The following is a 15,786-nucleotide window of genomic DNA, read 5'->3' on the forward strand; positions in this document are numbered from 1 at the left end:
TTTTGATATTGTATAGTCTACATCTTTTCATTTACTAATAGCATGTTGTGAGCATGTCATATCTTTCCATGTCAGTAAATATTGAGCTGCACCATTTTTATAATTCTCATACATTTCATTTTATAAATATATATTAACTGTAGTTAAAAATATAAATTATATCTTAATAACAACCAGTTATGGGCTTTTATTTCTAATTTTATATAATTAAGGAGATTGTCTTAGATAATTATATAACCAAAAACAGGTCCGTAGAGGTTACCTGCCTCTACGAAAACCACTACTGGAGAGGCAGGTGCTGCTATAAAGGAAAAGGATTTATTTGCAGGTGCCAGCCATCTGGAAGATGGGGACTCATGTCTCAAAGCCTATCTCTACCTCTCAGTGGAGGCAGAGGTTTTTTTATAAGGAGAGAGAGGACAACAGAACATAGAGATCAAGAAGGGGGTTGACAGTTCCATATGCACAGATGAGCACAGTCCATTTTGATGAGGCAAGTGATGGTGCAGTGCATTTCATCTTGGTTTAGTCATCCTGGCTCCATGGATAAAGGTCAGCAAATCTCCTGGAGCTGGGATGCCTGGAGGTTGGAGTCTGTATCTTTTGAAGCTGGTTCCTAGGGTTCCTATACAAACATGTTCATCTACAAGCCACATATTAGTCAGAGTCAGCACTTACAGAAACAATGTCAAAAGGATGGTAGGGTGGTTTATAATTTTCTACTGTTACAGTCATGCAGATATTTCCTGAGATAAATTTCAGTTAGTAGCATTCTGGATTAAAATGTACAACATTTAAAAACAATAAATGCTACCAAACTGCCCTAGAAGGTCAGTTTTCTAAGCATATTTCATAGTGCTATTTTCTTTATAATTTCAAAAACAATTTTTATGTTTGTCTTTTATATTTCAATAGAAAAATAATTTCCTGGCTGGCGTAGCTCAGTGGATTGAGTGTGGGCTGCGAACCAAAGTGTCGCAGGTTCGATTCCCAGTCAGGGTACATGCCTGGGTTGCAGGCCATGACCCCCAGCAACCCCACATTGATGTTTCTCTCTCTCTTTCTATCTCCCTCCCTTCCCTCTCTAAAAATAAATAAATAAAATCTAAAAAAAGAAGAAGAAAAGAAAAATAATTTTCAGTTACCATTTTGGCAGTTACCATTTTCTATTTTTATTGGCCACTTGTATTTCCTGCTTCATGCATTTCCTGTTGCTTCTTTGCCTTATTTTGGTGTTTAGTTTGCATTTATTTATGGGAATTCTTTTTATTTTATTTTGTTGATTGATTTTAGAGAGAGAGGTAGGAGAGGAGAGGGGAGAGAGAAAAAGAAATAATGATTTGTCGTTCCACTTGTTTATGCATTCATTGGTTGATTTTTGCATGTGCCCTGACTAACCATCGAACCTGTAACTTTGGTGAATCAGGACAACACTCTAACCAACTGAACTACCTGCTCAGGGCCTCCTTATGGATATTCTTGCACTTAATATTTTTCTTCTCTTGAATTTGGTTTTTATTTTCTACTGAACAGAATTTTAAAATTTTTACATAGTCAAAGTTTTTTCTCTGCAAATTTTAAAGATAATTGTTTTCATCTAATACATATACTTGTAATTAATAATTTGGCTGAAGTTTATTTTGGTAAGGTATAAAGTGGATCTCAAACCTTGGATAAGCACTTTGCCTCATCGATAAGTAATGCTGTATTTTACCAGTACTAAATTTCTAATTATGTAGATCTATTTCTAAACTTTTTAGCAGTCCCTCTGAAATTCATGCCATTTAGGTAAAGTGTTTTATTGTCTGTTGGAGTAAGTGTTCGCTTACCAGATTTTCTTTCCACTTGTTTATGCAAATAAAAAGCCTTAAACCTAAAGGTAATAGTGATTCTTTTGCTAAGGTAGGTTCCATTATGATGAGAAAAATGAGTCCACAGGGTCATGTTGAACTTCTCCCTGTTGTTGCAGTCTTAAAATTGTGGTTAGAAGGCATTATAGTAGTTTTGATTGAACTTCAATCTAACCATTATTTATTAAAAAATAATTTCTGTGGGATTTCTACTAACCAAACAAGTCTCTTTTGAAGTAATAGTTTTGTGCATAAAGTAGTGACCATTTATATTTAATCTCAAAGTGATTTGGTCTGTTCAGGTATTAAGAGATTTAGGTATTAAGAGAACTTCGTAAGTTTTCTGATGATAGAAGAACTATGTTTACACAATTTGAAAAACAATAGTCTTCAGTATTTAAATGATTTTCTTAATTTTTTCGTCAGTAAACTGCTAGAGTCTAGTAGTTAGACTGAAATACTTAAGGCTGTCTTATCCTGTGAATAATTTATTTTTGTTGAGTAAATGTACTTGCATTGGTAAGTGCCCTATCCTGAGCAGGTTATCAATATTTGTTTGTTGAATTAAATTTTAAAAAGTGTAATGTAGTAAATAGCTTGGAAATTAACAAAGGTCGACATAACTGCTTGTTAATATCGAACTCTTATTTTAAACCTTAGGTGACCGATCGAGTAGTTGTCCAGTGATCTTCATATTAGATGAGTTTGATCTTTTTGCTCATCATAGAAACCAAACACTCCTCTATAATCTTTTTGACATTTCTCAGTCTGCACAAACTCCAGTAGCAGTTATTGGTCTTACATGTAGATTGGTAAGTCTTTCTATTAAAAATTAATTATATTTATAAAATTAAAGCTTAATTACCAACATAGATACCTATGTAGGTCATCATATTCATATTAGGCATTTTCAAACATGTTTCACCAATGCCTGGTGTATCAAGTTGAAGAAAATAAGAAAACAGGTATCACACATGCTCATAAATTAACACCTCCATCCCTCCAGTGGAATCACTAAATTTAAAAATGTGAAGCCAGATTATGCAAATAAATACAGTTTCTACATTAGCATGTAAATAGAAAGTTGAAATAATCTTATCACCATTTGATAAAAGTCACTAATAGTTTGTGTTTACATTTATGATTCCATATTTTGAAAATGGGATCAACTCAGAATGATACTATTTTAACTTCTTAAGTACACACCTTTGGAATAAGGCTCATTTTTCTTTTTTATATAGTTCTTTGTGTTTTTTAGAAAAGTGTAGTTTTTTACAAAGTCACCTTTCAGCACTGCTTTTTCTAGTGCTGTTTCTTCTATGGAGCGGCTTTCTCTGTCCTCCTTCCCCAGTGCTCCAGAGCTTATGATGTCTGCCTTTATAGTTAGCCCCCCTGTAGATGTTTCTCCTCATATCTTATTCCTCCTTGCCAAAAGCAGCATCCTGTCATAGGGGTTAAAGCACCTTTCTTCTTGCTATAAAAATCTTCCTTTGTGCCCTGGCTGGTGTAGGTCAGTGGATTGAGCGTGGTCTGCGAACCAAAGTGTCACAGGTTCGATTCCCAGTCAGGGCATATGCCTGGGTTGCAGGCCATGACCCCCAGCAACCGCACATTGATGTTTCTCTCTCTCTCTCTCTCTCTCTCTCTCTCTCTCTCTCTCTCTCTCTCTCTCCCTTCCCTCTCTAAAAATAAATAAATAAAATATTTAAGAAAAAAATGTTCCTCTCACACATCAATGTTTCTCTCTCACTCTAGCTCCATCCACTTTCTAAAAAATTGAATAAATAAAATGTTAAAAAAAAATCTTCCTTTGCCCTGGTTGTTATGTAGCTCAGTGGATTGAGTGCTGGCCTGTGAACCAAAGGGTCTGCAGTTCAATTCTCAGTCTGGGGCACATGCCTGGGTTGCCGGCCAGGTCCCCAGTAGGGGGCGTGTGAGAGGCAACCATACATTGATGTTTCTTTTCCTCTCTTTCTCCCTCCCTCTCTCTAAAAATAAATAAATAAAACGATTGTTTAAAAAAATCTTCCTTTGGTTGGAAGTGGCAGTGACAAATGTTGACCCAGGGAAGGAACAAATAAGGGGTCAGTAGCTCCTTAGCAATGTTATCAGAGTCTCTTTTTTTTTATTTTGATGTGTCATTTTCAAACAAGTACATAAGTGTCTATGTTTATAGGGGAAAAGCAAAAAGACAGATGGAGTGGTGTCTTTGCCAGCAAATAACCTCTTCCCTGTGGAAGAAATGCCTTTTTTTTTGTTTGTTTTACTGACCTTTTTATTCCTCCATTACCAATTTCTGTCATTACTGTCCATCACTAAAATACTTTTTATATTCATCTTTCTTCCCCAAATCTGGGTTCTTAGTTATTGCTTGCATAGTATGTTTGCCTACACAGCCTTTCAGCCACTTACCTGTATGAGTGATGTAGAACTGCTCCTTAAGAGAAAGTAAATAAGCCCTGGCTGGCGTAGCTCAGTGGATTGAGCGCGGGCTGGGAACCAAAGTGTCCCAGGTTCGATTCCCAGCCAGGGTACATGCCTGGGTTGTGGGCCATGACCCCCCAGCAACCGCACATTGATGTTTCTCTTTTTCTCTCCCCCTCCCTTCCCTCCCTAAAAATGGATGAATAAAATCTTAAAAAATAAAATAAAATTAAAAAAAATAAAATAAAATAAAAAAGAGAAAGTAAATATATAATATTCCTTTCTCTAAATTTAACTTCCTTTTTTAAGCTATAAAATTATTCCAGGTTTTTCATTCACCCTCTTCCTTCCAACCCCAATCTATTAATCTTTCCTGTTTTCCTCCCCAAACTGACCATGATCCCATTTTGAGCCCTTGAATTCTTTCTTCTATATAGTTGATTTCCTAACCTAGTTATTAAATGAAAATCACCTGAGTAGATTTAAAAATTCATGTTTTTGGGCCTCACCACAGCTTATTTTTTTAGCTTTTTAATTTTAGAAAATTGACAGTAAACTTGATTTCTAACTTTATAAGGAAAAATAGCACAAATATAAGTAGTTTCTAAAATATCACTATGAAAAGCCAGAGGACAGTCCGTTACCACTGTCATGCTCTGTTCTGCCAGTTTCCTCTTATGCAATTTGTTCCTTTAGTCTAGCGTGGCTTCAGCTTAAATTGTGGGTGTTTCAGTGAATGGAACTTTTCTCCATTACACATGCTGCTACTTGAGTCTTTGTTACATAAAACAATAAAGATGATATTTACATTTTTATGAATGTACTAAGTATTTTTATTATCTTAATTTTTATTTGAATTCTTTGTAGATGTACAGAATTCCTTATTGACACACTTAATGTTACTATGACATAACTAATAATAGTAAATATTTTTAGCAATTATTGTAGGTCTTGGAATGTTAAAAATTATCTGAAAATAGCATGGCAGGTAAATGACATCACTAGGCCTACAACTGCTTACAAGTGGATTAAAGTAGTATGCATAACAGAATTTTTTAGAGGTTTGGTTAATTTCCAAGCCATACTCTCTTAGTTTTACTGCCTTGTAACCATAAAGAGATCAAGGGAATAATTTGAGTTTTTAGAAGCTTTCATAAATTTTTTTATGCTTGTATATTATAGGATATGCATGGCTAATTACAGGTGATAGTTTAAATACTTATAACTAACATTGATATTTTTTGTAACATGCATCTTACTGGAATTTCTGTTTGTTTTTAAGGATATTTTGGAACTCTTAGAAAAAAGAGTGAAGTCACGATTTTCTCACCGGCAGATACACTTAATGAATTCATTTGGTTTTCCACAGTATCTTAAAATATTTAAAGAACAATTATCTCTGCCTGCAGAATTTCCAGATAAGCTTTTTGCTGACAAGTGGAATGAGAATGTTCAGGTAACCTATAACAAAAGCAATAATATTTAATGTAATTTTTGTGTCTTGCTATACCATTTGAAAGCAATTAAAACTTACTAATATTTAGAATGTCTAAATTAGCACAAAGCTTCTAATGTACTGTGTGCATATATTTTCATCTCAAAAGACTGTTGAAACATCATATCTTTTGAATTTTTTCTCTCAAAAGAGCTTCAGTGAGATTTTTGTTTTATTTATACCTGATTTATACTTTATTTTCTTAATGGATTTCCATCATAAAATTTAATTTTTTTATTTAATAAATTTAGCAGTGTATTAGCCCAGTGATTTATACCTGCCTATCCATTGCATTTCTTTTCCTTCCAGTTCTCATAAAGAACTTGAGCTTTTGTCTGATTGTGTTTATTAAGAGGCAGTCTAGAGTATGGCACTTGTGGTTCTGTTACGTACATTGGTGAATTCCGTGTTGGAGTCCTGAGGTTCTTAGCTACAGAGGCACCTTCACATGTTGTTTTGAAGTTTTACTAAACCTGGGAAGTCCGTAAGTTTACCTACATTTAAATTGAACAGACTAACCTGTGCAGACCATTATTATATGAACTTAACAAATTAGCATCAGTTTATCTTAGGCTGACAAAAAATTTCAGTTAGGAAGGAGAGGAGGTTTAATAACATAATTGAACAATGTTGTTAGATAAATCTCACATAGTAAAATCTTTCAAAAATATGGGTCCTGTGAAAGTGAAAAGATTGTTTTATATTAAAGTAATATTGATTTTATTCTTAAATAACAATACCAAATTAAAAGTGAGAATTTTGTATTTATATTTCTCTTAAATCTATCTTCTCGTTTTTGTTGAAGAATAATTGACAAGTTGAAAACAGTATATGGTGTACCACTTGATATTTTGATATACATGCATTGTGAAATACCCCAATCAAGCTATTAAACATATCCATCATCTTGCGTAGGTATAATTTCTTTTGCATGTGAGAAAACTTAAGATCTATCCTCTAAGCAAATTTCAAGTGTACAGTACTGTATTGTTAACCATAGTCACATCGCTGTACTTCTTCATCTCCGGAACTTACTCATCTTTCATTACTGAAACTCCACTCTTGTTTTAATAATAAAATATAGTTCGATCATGTAAGTATTATAATTAACACGTTTTATTTTTTAATTTAAAAGTTCATTGAACAAATTTAATCAGTGGTAAGAATACAAGATAAAAGATAGCTCAAATGACAGCTTATTCTTTTTTTTTTTTTGCTACAGAGTAGTTACTTGGTTTATAGCCATTTCAGACTTTATGTACATACTAAGCTTGTTTTTACATAAAATGTTCAAGCTCTTATTTTTTCTAAGTATATGGAATTATATGTAAAAGTGGCTAATACTATCTTAAAATTTAGATATTATGCCATGGTATAAGTAGGTGTGGGTCCTCCCTTCTGCCCTCTTCCTGAAATTAGACTTGCCTGGGACTCAGATATTTGTTAGCTCAGGCAAGTTTTCTTTGACACTTTAACTATAAGATTCCATTTTTTAGGAACACTGTACAATTGGTGTTCCCATATTGTCCCTTCTTTTACCAAGGTCTGGAGTGGATCAGAGCTCCGGCCTCCTGGTCTTTGAATCCACTTCTGAGTGAGTCAGAGACTTTCACCTTCTACAGCTCTTTAACTGATATCTTGTTACAATAGTGTGTTTTCTGACTGCGTTAAAGATTCAACTGCAGTCTTTCATAATGTTTAAATTTGTGCTATCCCAGGGCTTTTACTACTTCTTTCCTCAGATGACTACATAGCCCAGGTTGTACTATGCCATCATCCATCTTTCTGTGCTTCCCAGACATGTTGCATTCTGATCATCTCAGTGGGTATATAAAGGAAGTAGATGATGGGCGTTATCGGTGAAGCATAACTCGGGATGACTCAGAAAGTTGGGAATGATGTGGTAGTAGAGTGGCTGGCTAACCCTTAGGTTTGTGGTCCATTTTTTTGCTGGTCCTATATCACTGAATTTAGGGGCAGGTGGTAGGAATGAATGTTTCAGTACTATTCTATTATTTTTTTTTTGACAACCTTGTAGTTTTTTTTATAAGGTAATACGAGTGACACTGGAGTGTGTCTCTCTTAGTTCTAATACTTTTTTTAAAAATTCAAATCATTTTCCACCTCCTTTTAGTATTAAAATGAACTTCACTTGAAAAATATGTCAGCACCATGGCCAGAGGCCCTGTCCTGTGGTAGGAGTCAGGTAGGGACTGCATTGAGGGAGCTGTCGTTTCTAGCTTTTCTAGCTGTCAGCTAGAAAAGCTGACTGTCCAGCAAGCTTTTCTAATTCCAAAGTTAAACCAAAAACAGTGGTTTAGATAACAGGTCACCTTTGGCATCTCATTCAGGAATATCTTTAGGATAGTGTTGATCCTGGAACTCTGAATATTTTAACCCTGCTCCAGATGAGTCAAGCAGAGTGAACACTATCTCAGCACGGCAGTGTAAGAGAAGTAGATCCCTGTATAAAAGAGCATCTGAAAGAACCATAGCTAATGTTCCTCTAACAAAATTTTCTCAAAGTACTATTGCTAAGGGCAAAGAAGATTCAGAAGATTTACCTATTGTCTTAAACCTTTCCTATTTAGTTAATAAAAGGTGAGAGGTTTCCACAGGAAATGACTAGGAGATTTAGCACATGCACTGCTGCTAATAAGTTATCCCTAGAGCAGCCTGAGTCCTGAGATGCGAGTGTAATCCTGTAACATTCTGCTCAGAATCTACCTGAAGAAGGCACTGGCCAAACCCTGTGCAGTCAGCACAGTAAGAACTTCTGTGGCAGCTTTGCATGAGTTCATCAAGGAAAAGAAATATATCAGTTTCTGTGAACAACGCAAGGTCTGCTTTATTTCTGGGAATTTCTCCCATGTTCCTGTAAGTGGTGATGTGAGTCCCTGTCTTATTCCCTTTACATCATTTCTGGAGACAAATATAAGAAATTCAGTCACGTTTCAAAACCTAAGATGTACTATCTTCAATAATTATCATAATTAGTTAAATATAATAGGCATTCAGTAAGTGGTTATTGATAATAGCCTTATTCTCAGGTAGTTTATGTTTGAATTAAGGTGAAATTAAAAATGTGATGAGGTTGTGTTTTTTAATGTCTCAAACGTAGATCCTGTAAACTTTTTAAAAATCAGATTAATTATGGAAGCAAGGAAGTGATAGCCTTCAGAAGGAAAGGGAGTTGGATTCAGACCTGAAAAAATAAAGAGATGAGCAAAAAGGCAGAATATAGAAGACTAGCCCTTTGACACATGTTATTTTTTAAAAAGCAAATACTTTAAAAAAAAAACAATTGAATTCTGGTAGGAAAAACTCTTTCATCAATATTTTTGTCCCAGGGGATTTTCTTTAGTTTCCCTAAGTGCTTTGATTGTAATACATCAACTTTATATGTGACTTGGTTAAGAGTCAGAAATTTTAGAAGCCAGGACCACAGTTAATTTCCAGAAGTCTTTGATTTTAATTACTTTGCTTTATTTTATGTTCATCTTTTGTATGTCCAAAGGATATTTGACCCTGTTTATAATAAAAAGGAAAAAGGTATGTACAGTAGTAGCAAGTCCTTTAAAATAGAAGACCTAAAACCATAGTGTAAGGGTAATGGGAACTAGAACTAGGATAATAAATTTACTAAAAATGGAAAACTTTATTTCATGAGACTAGAACTTCTTCCTAGATTCATATCTTCTTAACAGTGGGAAAAGTAGAAAAAGCAGTTTTAGCTCTAGAAAATATAGAAGTACATAGTATTTAGTTTTCTGGATTTGGGGCTTTTTTTTGCTTTTTTTTTAAGAAAAAAATTCTTACTCTTTGCAGAGGATTTTTAAAAAATTAATGTCAGTCTTCCATAAACCTTTCTTGATTCTGCCAACTTTGACTTTATTTTTCTTTCATTAACCTTTCTTCTATGCCAAGTGTACCTTTCGTTACTCGTAATCCACTGCAGTCAGTTGACTCTTCTCCAAGTTTCCAAAGCTATTAGTTTCTTCTCAAAATATATCTTAATTATACAAAGTATGTTATACATTGTTGATCACCAGTGCCTCTTGAAGTTTTCTTCCCTTGGTTTTATTGCTCTTGGTTTACTGTCTTCTAGTGTTCAGTATCTTTCTGAATCTTTTAACTTTGCTTTTCTTTTTCCATCTGCTTCCTAAATATTGATAATCTGTTTCACTTCTTGACCACATCTCTCTTCATTTCTGGGGCATTCTGTATGCTGTGATTTCATCTCTGATTTTTTTCTTGTCCCTCTCAAACTCTTTCTTCTCCACTTGTCGTCTGTTGTATCTCCATTGAACATGTCTTTTATGTCTTAATTCTCTCCCGTCTTCACACCACTTTAATTCAGACCCTCTTTGTCTCTTGTATGAATAGTTAAAGTTACCTCCAATTAGGTTGTCCTGCCATTTCTTTCTCTAGAGATTGTTTTGCCAATAACTGAAACTCAGGGTTACATGACTACTTCTCTTCTGTCACTGTGCCACAATCTTCCAACGTTACTCATGCTGTTCCTTATGACTGATACATCCTTTCATCTATTTAACCTATTGGCTCATACAGTTTAAGCATTATGTATATAGCCTTGTTTTCCCAAGTATAGCAGCTGATTTAGCTCTGATTTTATGTTGTGTTTTGTGCTGCATTTTGAACATCCCACTAGTATCACTGTGTAGATTCCCTTTTCAGACTAGAAATTTGTGGGTAGCAAGGATTATGCTTTATCTTTGTGTCAATTAAATAAAGGGATGAGAAGAAAATCAGTAGACTGAAAATTTGATTTTGACTTTTGTATTCTGAGTAAGAGAAGCACCTATTTGATGATGAATAGAATTAACAAGGTAAAAAAAGGAAAGAATTAACAAGGTATACCAACTAGTGAGGCACAAGGTTATATTTAGGTTTTAAATTACATTATTCCTTAATTCTCTTTTGCACCCCCCCCCCCCAGTGTCTCTCTGAAGATACAAGTGTGCGAGAAGTACTACAGAAGCATTTCAACGTCAGTAAAAACTTGCGGTCATTACACATGCTATTGGTTTGTATAAGTTTTGTTTTTATCACTTATTTTATTTCACCAAGTAATTATGTTCCAATGGGAATTGATTAAACCTATAGGTGGGTTTGAGGAGAAATTATAAGTGTACTACATGGAGTCTGTCAATCCCTGACTGTGATGCATCTCTCCTTTTATTAAGTTCTGATTTCTTTCATCATTATTTTATAATTTTTATTACTCTGGTCCTGTTTGTCCATGTTTAAAGTGTATTCCTGAATATTTAATATTTTAGAGCATTTGTAAACGATATTTGATTTTTAACTTTGTTTTCAGCATGCTCATTGTTAATATACAAAAATGCGATTGCTTTTTTTATGTTGATATTGTACTCTACAACCTTGCTGAATTCCTTCCAGGAGTTTTTTAGATTTCTTGAGACAGCCATATCATCTGCAAATAGATTTTTTTCCATTTCAATCTAATACATTTTTTTTCCTTTTCTCACTACGATGTTTAAAACCTCTCATACTGTGTTGAGTAAGTGTAGTGAGGATGGACATCCTTGCCTTGTTTTCAGTTTTAGAGGGAAAGAATTGAATTCTTTAGCATAAGTATGATGTAAGCTGTAGGTTTTTTATATACGCTTGTTATCAAGTTACAGTAATTACCATCTATTTCTAACTTGATGATAGTTTATTGTGAACGGATGTTGAATTTGTCAAATGCTTTCTCTGTGTAAATGGATATGATCTGTGATTTTTCTTCTTTAGCTTGTGATATGTTGGATTACTTTGCTTGATTTTTTTTTAATGTCAAAATACCTTTGTATACCTGGAATCAGTTCCACCTAGTTATGGCCTTTGACAAAGTAATTATATCTCATGCTTAAACAGTGTCAATGAACAGATACTTTATTCTGAAAATTAAAATTCTCCCTTCATTAAGAGTATTTGATGTTAGCCCAGTGTTTTCTAGAAAATTATCTGTGGAGAATACCCTTCAAGGAAAAACACTTTTTGTTTCATGAATTTCTTCATACTCCCATTTATCAAAATAATAGGTATCTTTTACTAAACAGCACTTGAGTCAGGTAATCCAGTTATTTTACCAACATTATGTCTTTCTTTTTTATTTGGGGGTATTTTTGTCCTTATTTTTGAAGAATCTGAGGCTTCTTGTGGTTAAATAACTTACCCCAGGTCACATAGGTAGTAGATGACAAACCCAACTCAGATCCAAGGTTCTTTGGCTTCAAGCATATATCTACTTCACCAAGTGGCTCTGCTGTGTTTACTTACAGATTCTCCTTCCCCTTTTCTGTTTTTACTGAGGAAATTTAAGGGGATTTTTTTTAATATACTATCTCTCTCCTTAGCAGTCCCCTTCCATTCATCTAAATCATACTGCCATTTTCATTAACAGCTGTCTTGATTATAAAGTAATTTCAGGATAAAGAATTTTTAAAGTAAGGTTTTTAGTCATTTATATACCAAAGTTAGATGTTATTTACTAATTTATGGAATATAGAAGATGCACACATACACCACATATACATGGATATTCATATACAAACACACTGCTCATTTTGAGAAAGTATCTCCCTCTCAGAATTGTCAACATGAAAAGTCATTATTTTGTGAATCTATTACATTTCTAATTTGAGGTAATGGCTTGAGTTTGTCTTGACTTTTCTTGTTTAAGAAAAGTTCTGGTATTGGCGGAAATTATAAAAAGAGAAAATCTTAACAGAGATTAACTATAGTTTGGATAATTTTTCAACAAAAAAAATCAGGAGTTAGCTGGTGGGGCCCAGTGGATTGAGTGCTGGCTTATGAACCAAAGGGTCACTGGTTCAATTCCCAGTCAAGGCACATACTTGGGTTATCAGCCATGTCCCCAGTAGGTGATGCGTGAGAGGCAACCACACGTTGATGTTTCTTTCCCTCTTTCTCCCTCCCTTCCCTTCTTTCTAAAAATAAATAAAATCTTTTTTTTAAAAAAATCAGGAGTTATGCATATAGGAAAAAAACACTTATCATTGTACATCTGAAAATGAATTCCTGTTTACCTAAAATGTGTGTGCAAAAAAAAAAAACTTTAAAAATTTTAGAAAAAAATCTAAGTGAATAAATACATTTATGATCTTGAGGTAGGGAAAGATTTCTTAGAGAAAATGCACAAATCCCAAGCTATAAAAAAAAAAGATGGATAAAGTTAACTACACTTATTTTTTAAAGGTCTGGACAAAAGATGATAGCACAGAATAAATGAAGTTGGGAGAGGATGGATGCAGTGCATGTGATCATCGGTACCATTTGTAATATTAAAGAGCTTCTACAATAATCAGTAAAGGAACGACCTAAGAATATGAGCAAACTAGCAAAGTAGCATCTCACATAACCTATAATATACAAAGATGTTTGACCTCTCCAGTAACAAGGGAAATGGGACAGTTTAAACTCTACATACTTAAACACTACAATTAAACCTTTTTTTTTCCTGCCAGTCTGGTGGGTGTCAAAGTTTATGTGTAATGGAAATGTGTCTGTGACTATTAAAAATTATTGCTGCTGATAGTATAAAAATGTGTAGGTATTTTGGAGAACAATTTGGCAAATTAGGTATCTAGAGTAACTCAGATGCATAAGAACACATGTACAAGATTGTTTATTTGCAGCCTTACTTAACAATTCTGAAAAAAGGAAATGGAAGGTGTCCATCAATAAGAAAAGAATAATTAAATTGCAAAGCAAGACAACAGGAAAAAATGAAGAAACTAGAATTGACACCTTGAGGGTGACTTTATTATCTTTTTCGTTTTTTAACAATTAAACATAAGGTAGCTAACTTCTGTCTGTCACTTCACCCTGCTCTGGACTGGATGATTGGGTAGTTAGCAAGTTTGTACACGTTACAGATCTGCCTGTGTGGTTTGGTCTGGGGCTTTAAATAGCATTCTTATTTTTTATCTCTTCTGCTTGCTCTACTCCTTTTTATATGTATTTCTTTTGAGGAGTTATAAATAAACAAGATAAGCAAATGCGAGGGATAGAGAGAACAGCAAAACTTTTATGCTTTACATATATAGTTATATAGCATATGAATCGAAATACTAAATTTTAATAGAGCTAAATATGAGAGAATACTTTACCCAAGCATTAATATTTACTCTTTCATAAGAATAGACTCTCCAAATTAAAAAGTTTTGTTCAGTAATAATCCCACATTGCCAAAGTATATATGTAAATTGTTTATTGTTTTTTGTTCTCCATTTCCCTAGATGCTTGCTTTAAGTCACATAACAACATCACACCCATTTGTGACTGCAGCAGATCTGATGGAGGCACACCAGCTGTGTAGCATGGACTCTAAAGCAAATATTGTACATGGTGAGAAACCTACTTGATTAATACAGGGTCCAGCAGAAGTAACGCCTGCTTGAGTGTTGTTGGTAGGGCAGTAATATGGGTATAATAGTTTACAGTTTTAATTTGAACATTTCACCTAAAGTGTTATGTGGTGTGCTTGAATATTGTCATATTACAGAATTACATGCTTATGATTTTGTGTAAAAGATTTTATAATTAAAAATGGGTGTTATTTTTGCCAGACCCTATAGTATTTTTATAGATTTGAGTTTGTATAAAGGAGTGCTTTTCAAAATTACAGTTAACATTTTGTATAGTGCTTCATACACAGAATACTTTTATACCTACTCTGCCTTTAACTCAGCCTTTTATAAAGTGTTGTCACTCCCATTTAAAGTAAAAGAAAATTGATACTCTGCTTCCCTTGCTGCGTTGGAAATAGACAGTTAAGACTGTATTGCAGGTGTTATTGAACCAAGTGCTACTGAAGATGTTGGCTTTTAGCCATTTGGAGGTTTACTTTCCCTTTTGTGAATCTAATGAACCTTCTTTTTTTTTTTAAGATTTTATTTTACTTTTAAGCAAGGAGGAAAGGAGGGAGACAGACAGGGAGGGAAACATCAATGTGTAGTTGCCTCTCATGCGCCCCCTACTGGGAACCCCTTTGGTTTGCAGGCAGGCACTCAATCTAGTGAGTGGTACCAGCCAGGGCTAATAAACCTTCTATCCAGGAAAAAAAATTTAGATATAATTTCCAGGGATTTAGGGATTCTCTGAATAATCAAGAACCTTGTGTGATTTAAAGTTACATAATGAGTGACTACGCTTCAGTTTTTTTTGTGTGTGTGTGTATTTGTTTTTACCGTGGGCCATATGGTACTTGATATCGTCTATAACGCTTTCTAACATCTCTAAGTTCAGAAAAATCCTTCCTTTGCTGATATGAAAACTAAGCTCAGAGAAGTTGAGTATCTAGCTTAAGATTATATAGATAGTATTAAGTGAAACACATTTGAACCTCGGTGTTCTTGACTTCTCCACCCCTCAAATCTTCGATCTTTCACTTTATCATCCTATTTGGAGATCATTTATTTCAATCTTATGTACCAGTAAGTAAACTACAATTCATAATTTGTTTCCCTTTTGCTGTAGGTCTGTCAGTCTTGGAAATCTGCCTTATAATAGCAATGAAACATTTAAATGACATCTACGAAGAGGAGCCCTTTAATTTTCAAATGGTCTATAATGGTGAGATGAGACTTTGGTAGTTTCTTTCTGACTCTACCCTACCCACCTGCTTATTTGAAGGTACTGACATTGTCATTGCTTTTTGTCCAGAGTTTCAGAAGTTTGTTCAAAGGAAGGCCCATTCTGTTTATAATTTTGAGAAACCTGTTGTCATGAAGGTAAGATACGCTGTTATTTTGTGCAGGCAGGTATATTTTTGTATCCAATTTTATTGCCCAGTTGCCCTTGAACATACACAGTTGTTTGAACTTTGAGGGTCCACTTATATATAGATTTTCTTTCAATAAGTACTATAAATGTATTTCTCTTCCTTCTGATTTCCTTAAAATTTTCTTTATTCTAGCTTACTTCATTGTAACAATGTAGTACATAATACATAAAATACACAAAATG

At 34.1% G+C, this 15,786-nt stretch overlaps 1 protein-coding gene across 6 annotated transcripts in view; it reads left to right on the plus strand.

Annotated features, from left to right (window-relative positions):
• ORC4 (origin recognition complex subunit 4) overlaps positions 1–15,786 on the plus strand; it is a 71,837-nt gene that overhangs the window by 51,488 nt on the left and 4,563 nt on the right. For 5 of the 6 annotated variants that reach the window (XM_028510518.2, XM_036025019.1, XM_036025023.1 and 2 more), the window contains 6 exons: positions 2,511–2,662; positions 5,557–5,730; positions 10,730–10,816; positions 14,058–14,166; positions 15,298–15,393; positions 15,484–15,551. In XM_028510518.2, coding sequence (XP_028366319.1) covers positions 2,511–2,662; positions 5,557–5,730; positions 10,730–10,816; positions 14,058–14,166; positions 15,298–15,393; positions 15,484–15,551 — 686 coding nt within the window. The remainder of the gene's footprint in view (positions 1–2,510; positions 2,663–5,556; positions 5,731–10,729; positions 10,817–14,057; positions 14,167–15,297; positions 15,394–15,483; positions 15,552–15,786) is intronic. The other variant, XM_036025022.1, reaches the window with a different exon arrangement.

This window comes from Phyllostomus discolor, chromosome 4 (genome assembly GCF_004126475.2).
Source record: "Phyllostomus discolor isolate MPI-MPIP mPhyDis1 chromosome 4, mPhyDis1.pri.v3, whole genome shotgun sequence".
NCBI lineage: Eukaryota > Metazoa > Chordata > Mammalia > Chiroptera > Phyllostomidae > Phyllostomus > Phyllostomus discolor.